Here is an 8,543-nt window from a genome sequence, read left to right as displayed (position 1 = left end):
GCTCACAAATATCTTATTTTTTTTATTGTGTGTATCATTAAACTTACTTTTTTCTTCTTCTTTTTTTGTTTCAACCTTTTCTAAAGAAACTAACTATAAATTACCAAGACCCTTCTGTTTTAATGGCATTACTTGGAAGAAATTAGATTTAAATCCTCCTTCCCAACTGATTGTGAGCAGGAAAAAAAAAAAGATCCATGTAAATTCTCTTGTTATTAATAATTAGTGCCTCACATATTCAACAAAAGATATTAATAAACCTATAAAAAAATTGAAACTTAGAAATTATAATAGATGTACCTCATTAAACTGATGACAATAAATTCATTTTTTGTCATAAAAATAAACACTACATTTTTTCTTAAATAGAAAAGGAATAATAAAAATAACTAAACAAATAATTAAAAAGTTTTGCTAAGGTGAAAAGCTAAATGAAGAATGTTTTTATTTTCTTTTTAAGAATGCGCCACATGACAAAACTTTAGACTATCGTAGCTTGCAAAAAAACATGCGGAACAAAATTATTAGTTGGGAACTTGGAATAAGATATGTATATTGGACACGTTATATTTTGAAGGACCAAATTGAACCAATTGCATATTTAAGAGACCAAAATCGAATCATAATTTTGAAAGATAAAATCAAAACCAATCCTACATTTAAGGGTCCAAGATTGAATGACCCCATATGGAAGGATAAAATTGTTCCCTTTTAAAATTTTTGGGACCAAATTCAAACCATTTACAGGCTCTACCTTGTAGGAAACAACAAATTTTGTTTCATGCAATTCAATTTTTTTTTTCTTTCGAGAAAGATGCAATTCAAATTTTAAACATGTAATTTTGAAAATTTTAATATGAAACTTTCTCATGCATAGCACGGGTTAATGAGTAGTAAATATAAAATTTGGAAGACCCAAAAAAAATGCCCATTAAGAGCATCCACATTCCAATCATATATCTCATCTTATTTTACCATCTCAAAAATCTAATTTTTCAATTATACCATACCATTTACAATATACTCAACATCCCAAAACTCTATTTTCATCTTCTACTCATTAAAATAATATATATACGTAATAAAATATATTTTTTGTTTTCTTTGTTTTTTCTCAATTTTCTCCCCTGTCCCTTCCAGAATCCTCTGTTCCTTTATTTTCACTAGGAGTGGCAAAATACCTCCATTATTTGTCTTGCTCTCGCTCCAAGCAAGTTTTCATTGCTCTGAAGCGTGAACAAGGTGAGGATAGAGTTTTCATGATTTATGTTGGACCTTGCTGTACCGAGCAAATATATAATCTTTCATGCATAATATAATTATTAAAACCTTGTTTATAATATGGAATATTATTGTACCTTTTTTCCTTTTTCAGGTGAGTTAATATAATTATACCTTAAATGTTCAAAGTGCATTGGGGGGGTGGTAAAGCATCCCTTTCTGAAATGCATATTTAAGAGACCAAAATCGAATCATAATTTTAAAAAATAAAATCAAAACCAATCCTACATTTAAGGGTCCAAGATTGAATGACCTCATATGGAAGGATAAAATTGTTCCCTTTTAAAATTTTTGGGACCAAATTCAAACCATTTACAGGCTCTACCTTGTAGGAAACAACAAATATTGTTTCATGCAATTCAATTTTTTTTTCTTTTGAGAAAGATGCATTTCAAATTTTAAACATGTAATTTTGAAAATTTTAATATAAAACTTTCTCATGCATGGCACAGGTTAATGAGTAGTAAATAAAAAATTTGGAAGACCCAAAAAAAATGCCTATTAAGAATAGTCAATCACATTCTCACAACCATACCATGTCTTTATTGATTTTAATCTCTATTTTCTAATGTATCCTTTTACTTCCCCCTCCTACCCAATGAATGGTTTTTTTCCCCCTCTTGGTGTATCCCTCTTTTATATATATATATATATATATAAAATAAAAAATTTTGTTTATTCATTCTCAGTTTGTCCCGAACCCATATATACCTGATATAACCTTCTTTTTCTTCCCTTTCCCCCCAACCCCCTTTTCTTTGTAGTTTGTCCTAAAACCAATAGCCTTTTTCTTTATTTCTCTCTCTTTCTTTATCTTGATCTTTGTAATTTCTCCCAAAACTCATAACTTCTTTTCTTTTCCTTTCTTTATTTAGCTCACTTTCTTTAAGAAAAGGGTGCGGCTTATGTCCAGTTGCTCCAGTGCACTGGAGCCGCACCGATTGTGACACGTGTCCATTTTTGGACACGTGTCACAATCGCAACGCGTCCAGTGCACTGGAGCACTAGACGTAAGCTGCGCCCTTAAGAAAATACAAAAAGTTCACTTATGAAAAATATAATATTAGTAGTATGTATTATATAATGGTTAAAAATAGTACAATTGTGTACATTTATAAAGCACAAAAAAAATTATATAAAATCCTATTTCATATGATTAGTTGATCACTAGATTGTCATATTATCCATTAATATTATCTATTAATAATTGCTATCAAATTTACTACATTATATGTTAAAAAAAAAAAAAAAAGGAAAAAAAAAAATCATTTACTTCAGTCTAAATCGCTTGTGCTTTGCACCTAGGCTCCAAAAAGCCTTTGTGTGCCCAAAATTAGCATGACCCAGAAAATCTGACCATGAGTTTGTAATACATACTTTCACAAATAAAAAATTTTGTTTATTCATACTCAGTTTGTCCCGAACCCATATATACCTGATATAACCTTCTTTTTCTTCCCTTTCCCCCCAACCCCCTTTTCTTTGTAGTTTGTCCTAAAACCCATAGCCTCTTTCTTTATTTCTTTCTTTCTTTCCTTATCTTGATCTTTGTAATTTCTCCCAAAACTCATAACTTCTTTTTCTTTTCTTTTCTTTATTTAGCTCACTTTCTTTAAGAAAATACAAAAAGTTCACTTATGAAAAATATAATATTAGTAGTATGTATTATATAATGGTTAAAAATAGTACAATTGTGTACATTTATAAAGCACAAAAAAAATTATATAAAATCCTATTTCATATGATTAGTTGATCATTAGATTGTCATATTATCCATTAATATTATCTATTCATAATTGCTATCAAATTTACTACATTATATGTTAAAAAAAAAAGAAAAGGAAAAAAAAAAAGTCATTTACTTCAGTCTAAATCGCTTGTGCTTTGCACCTAGACTCCAAAAAGCCTTTGTGTGCCCAAAATTAGCATGACCCATAAAATCTGACCATGAGTTTTTAATACATACTTTCACCCCTACATGGGGAGGGGGGGGAAAGAATCAAAGAAAAAATCAGCCACTAAGGACGGAGCTTCCTCATTAACCACTTCTTTCGCAGAGGGGCATCCAATGCTAAAAACATCCTGGCTCTTTTCTCATCCTCCAAGAAGTCACAGGCATCCAGTAATAGATCATCATCCATGTCTGGTAAAGCCTGGAGAACATCAATCACGTCCTCTGTTGATATAGAGTTCTCTTGCTTTTGTTTCTTTGTTAATGACGTAACTGCAACTGCCATTTCCCTTAGAACATCAGCCATACCATCTTGAATTCTTCTTGCCTTTTTAGACAGTGGAAAAGTTTGTGGCATGTCAGGCTGAAGCCTCTTCTGTTGTTCACTAACATTCTTATCACCTCCTGAATGTAATGCTGCTTCATTTTTTCTGGATGAATGATGCTTCTTCTTACCAACACTGGAATCTAATGCTTCCTCAACTTTTCTAATTGAATGATGATGCTTCTTATTAATGCCTGCTTCTAATGCTTCCTCGTTTTTTCTGGATGGATGATGCTTCTTATCACCACCTGAATGCAATGCCTCTTTATGAGCATTGTCTGTGACATCTTTGTTATCAATAAGCACAGCTTTTCCATTAATATTCTTCTTCCCTGGGGCTTCCTCCACAAGACGAGACTTGCAAGATGGTGTATTGTTTTTTGTAGTAGTAGCTTCATTACCACATATGATGGACATCTCAGAATAGTATGGCATTACTTTATTTCTGAACATCCGAAAGTTGTGATGTGCCTGCATTTACAAAATGTAAGCTACTTGATGCAGAATTTGTTGAAATAACAAATTATATAATGAAAAAACCTTTTTACCTTGAGATACTTGTTCCAGACCCGATCATCACCTACCACTTTTTGTTGTGTTTCATCCCAACTGAATCCCTTTTGAGTAAGTAGTATCTTTATGCTACTGTAATGCCTCCTCAAGATATTATAACGATTTTTCAAGACCACCTTACCATACTGGAAGCCAAATTTTGTATTAAATGACATAATCATGTGTGCCCACGCTTTCTTCTTAAACATACGGCCAATTTTGTTCCCTTTATGCACCTGGTCCAACATTAGTTCTACAAAAAATTGGTCCATGGTCTGTGACCAGTCGATTTTTGAATGATCATCACTAGAGGAAGTTTTGGGAGTTTTTGGAGTTTTAACATCTGTTGTTTTTGCTGCAAATTTTGAGAACATGTAACAACAAATAAATTTGCAGGCTGTTTGCAGACACAAACTAAGTAGGTAGGAAACAAGTACTATTAAATATCACAAAACTTGAAATTGATGAATAATATGTATTCAATACCTTCATCGTTTTTTTCAAAGTCTACATCGAAACATGAAAGACTGTATCTTCCATCAGCAACTGCATGCCCACATATTATGCACAACTCATTATAGTGTGGCACAACTCTGGTTCTGTACGTTACCATATCCGGGTGGGCCTGCATGTAGCATGTGCAAGCTAATTGCATTTTGAAATTTCAAAGATGTAGTTATGAACAAATAGGAAAAATTGTGTACCTTGATGAACTCAGCCCATACATTATCATCAGCTATTACCATATGCAGTGTTTCATCCCACTTGAACCCACTTTGATCAACAAGCATCTTTATCTCATTGTATTGCTTCCTAAATCGTTTATATCTGTTTTTCAGAACATCTGTATCGTACTTAAATCCAAATTTTGTATTAAACTGTGCAATCATCTCAGCCCATGCTTGTTTGCTAAATACATGTCCAGTTTTATTCCCTCTGCGTACTTGGTCTAGCATTTGGTCAATAAAATATTGGTCTTGGGATGGAGTCCAATTAGCCCTCAAACTATCATTGATTATAAAGGAATCATCATCCATTTCCTCACCTGCAATTCAAGGAGATCTGCAAATTAAGCACATGCTTCCAAAATACAATATGCTTAGAGATATATTAGAGTCATGGTAGTCATAGAGGCCATATGAACACACTGTAATTGTAATACAAGTTCAGCACCTAATTCATTGTCTAATTAGCAATTCAATATTATTATCCCCTGGTCCATGCGAAACAATAAATATTTTTAAGTCATGCTTATTCCTCTTGCTTCTACTATTTTTTTTTTTTTAATTTAAAAAAAGGCAGAAAAAGCAAGCTTCTCCCATTCTTGCAATTTTTTTTCTTGTTGAAAGTACTCCAGAAACTATGATGGTCAACATGTTATTTAATTGACTATAGTTCCAGATATCACAAAAGGTAGTTCCCCAACTGGCACCAACCTTCTACTAGTGCATCTCATCTCACTTTTATGTCACTTATTGATTATTCCGCTCAGTAAGCGAGAGAGAGAGAGAGACCATGGATAAAAATAGTAACATGCACCAACCCAAAAGGTGGTAACCGCATGAGATAAGTTTAATAAGTAGAGACTTGGTCAAAAACAAAAAACAAAGGCATACTTCATATATTCTTGGATCAATATGAGATTCTTTTGAAAAAGGAACCTAATACAGGGGAACTATAAAAGGCTTTTTGGGAACTTGACATAACTTTACTAATTAATGTATATTGGATATCAACCCATCAAAGAAATAAATGGTGTGTGTAACTGTATATCTAATAGAAACATAGGACATACTTTCAAGCATTAATATGTAGATGATGACATCAATTTCTGTCAAATGTAGAAATGTAGAGAACAAGTAAAACAAATGTAGATACTGGATAACCTAATAGGACAACATAATCTGAAATAGTGGACAGACTTTATCCTATATTCCTATATAATCAAATTTACAGGAATTTTTTTTCATCACTCTTCTATGTCCTGATGCTACTGCATACAAAATGCTTTTTCTTTTTTTCCTGATTAGCCATACAAAACACATACCAAAGTATGCACTACATCTCTTGTGAGAAATAATGTAAAATCTTTTATATTTTTCTCAGCAACTTTTGCTACTCACCTATCAATATATAAATTAGTACCACTTTCCCTAAAACAAGATATTTACGGTATCCACTTGCATGGTGCAAAAACATCACATTCACTCATTGTTCAAGAAACTTCTTGGGAAAAGATTGGATAATGTTTCGATGTTTGGAATTGAGTTTCTGTTAATGTAAATATTTCTATGTGATTGGTAACATTAGTAGGCACATTTTTCAGAAAATCCATTTAAGCTATTGCAATTTGTTTATTCCTGGAAGCACACAATTGTGTCAAATCCTATAACCATTGACTAGAGAGCAAATCACACAGTTGGAATAATGAGAACTATAGAATTTAAAATATATATAAAAATTTCTTGGCCAGACAGCCTCTCAGCTAAATCATTCAACCTTTCAAATTTCTACCAACATTGAGGATTTCAAACTCAGACTTGCAAATTTGCTAACTAAACCAGACAAGGGCAATTTGATCTTGTATATTCAAGAAATGAAGAGAGCACAGTAAACCCAAAACTTATCTGAATTTATACATTGTTTAGTCTAACTTAATTGATATCTAACTATTATACAATTTTAAGCTCTAACTCAAGACTGTGAGCTTGGCCTTAAAACAATTTCGATTTTTTCCCCCAAAATTATATTAACACGAATGAACAATTACCCAGAATGAGAAACCAAACATTTAGCCCCTATGTTCAATTCAATTCAATTCTCATTGAATAAAAGTGACCCCTTTTGAATTAACCCTCCAAACAAACAAAATTACCAAACACTAACCACACCATTTAGTGGGTGAAAACTATCTGTTTGGTTTCTGAGAAAAAAGGGAGAAACTTTTGGCATTCTACACATTCTTTAATATTTCCCTCAATTTCTCAGCAGCCAAACAGGACACACAAGGCAAATATGAATTTAGAAATTAAGAAACAGTTTCACAAGTCCAGCCAATCATGTCAACAATATATGAATTTCTTATTAGTTTACAAAACTGAGCGTATGATTTAAACAGCAATTCTCGTGTTTGGATGCCAAAAAAAAAGTGTTGGAATTTACAAGCAATCAAAAAACAGATAAAGCAAATGAATAGCAAATAGAAAAGCAGTTAAAAATTTAAAGAAAGGAGAAGAGGTACCTCAAATTCTTTGGCACAGAGGAAGAAGAAGGACTGGTAATGGTAAAAGCTTGGGGGTGGCAAAAAGATAAGGAATAGGATTATCCCAGAATAAGAAAAGGGTTTGGTATTGTTTGGTTGTTTGGTTAAGATTGGTTTACCTATTACCTAATAAATCCATAGCACTCGTGAGTCGTGACTCATCGCCATCGGGTAACTTTTGCCTTTTGGTACAAATGACATGACATGGAGTCATGTATGATGGATGTAACGAATGGGATCCTTGGTCTTTGTTTTTGGTTGCTTGTTGACTTGAGATTTATTGGTTTGGTTCCAAATTTGGGTTCTGATAAGAAAATTACATGTGTCCCCGTGAAATGTTTGACTCGGTTGATTGGTTGGGTTGGGTTTAAGCTAGTAATGTACATTTCATATAACAATGACAAATATCATCTTCTTATTAGTAGTTTTTTTTTTTTTTTTTGAGAAACATTCTTATTAGTAGTTGAAGTCATATTTTGTCTTTATTTTATTTCTTTTATAAAATTATTAAGGACCCCTTTTGAATTAACCCTCCAAACAAACAAAATTACCAAACACTAACCACACCATTTAGTGGGTGAAAACTATCTGTTTGGTTTCTGAGAAAAAAGGGAGAAACTTTTGGCATTCTACACATTCTTTAATATTTCCCTCAATTTCTCAGCAGCCAAACAGGACACACAAGGCAAATATGAATTTAGAAATTAAGAAACAGTTTCACAAGTCCAGCCAATCATGTCAACAATATATGAATTTCTTATTAGTTTACAAAACTGAGCGTATGATTTAAACAGCAATTCTCGTGTTTGGATGCCAAAAAAAAAGTGTTGGAATTTACAAGCAATCAAAAAACAGATAAAGCAAATGAATAGCAAAGAGAAAAGCAGTTAAAAATTTAAAGAAAGAAGAAGAGGTACCTCAAATTCTTTGGCACAGAGGAAGAAGAAGGACTGGTAATGGTAAAAGCTTGTGGGTGGCAAAAAGATAAGGAATAGGATTATCCCAGAAAAGGGTTTGGTATTGTTTGGTTGTTTGGTTAAGATTGGTTTACCTATTACCTAATAAATCCATACGATACAGTGCACTCGTGAGTCGTGACTCATCGCCATCGGGTAACTTTTGCCTTTTGGTACAAATGACATGACATGGAGTCATGTATGATGGATGTAACA

The 8,543-nt window shown here is 32.6% G+C and overlaps 1 protein-coding gene across 1 annotated transcript; it reads right to left on the bottom strand.

Moving 5' to 3' along the window:
• Window positions 1-3,122: 3,122 nt before the first annotated feature.
• LOC111987322 (L10-interacting MYB domain-containing protein) lies at window positions 3,123-7,480 on the bottom strand. Its single transcript, XM_024019028.2, has 5 exons — window positions 7,351-7,480; window positions 4,814-5,154; window positions 4,596-4,734; window positions 4,106-4,464; window positions 3,123-4,028 (listed from the first exon to the last, which is right to left on the bottom strand). The coding sequence occupies exons 2-5, from the start codon at window positions 5,144-5,146 to the stop codon at window positions 3,300-3,302; spliced, it is 1,560 nt and encodes a 519-aa protein (XP_023874796.2). The 5' UTR covers window positions 5,147-5,154; window positions 7,351-7,480; the 3' UTR covers window positions 3,123-3,299.
• Between the last annotated feature and the right edge of the window lie 1,063 nt (window positions 7,481-8,543).

This window comes from Quercus suber, unplaced genomic scaffold (genome assembly GCF_002906115.3).
Source record: "Quercus suber isolate HL8 unplaced genomic scaffold, Cork oak 2.0 scaffold_225, whole genome shotgun sequence".
NCBI classification, from domain to species: Eukaryota; Viridiplantae; Streptophyta; class Magnoliopsida; order Fagales; family Fagaceae; genus Quercus; species Quercus suber.
Note: the sequence above shows the minus strand (reverse complement) of the source record. Positions and strands in the feature narration are given on the sequence as shown.

Excerpts from the sequence above, each read along its gene's own strand:
- LOC111987322 (XM_024019028.2), bottom strand. The coding sequence starts at position 5,146 with ATGGATGATGATTCCTTTATAATCAATGATAGTTTGAGGGCTAATTGG. Across the intron at positions 4,735-4,813 it reads TATGGGCTGAGTTCATCAAG|GCCCACCCGGATATGGTAAC; the intron begins GTACACAATTTT and ends TGCTACATGCAG. Across the intron at positions 4,029-4,105 it reads TCTGGAACAAGTATCTCAAG|GCACATCACAACTTTCGGAT; the intron begins GTAAAAAGGTTT and ends TTGTAAATGCAG.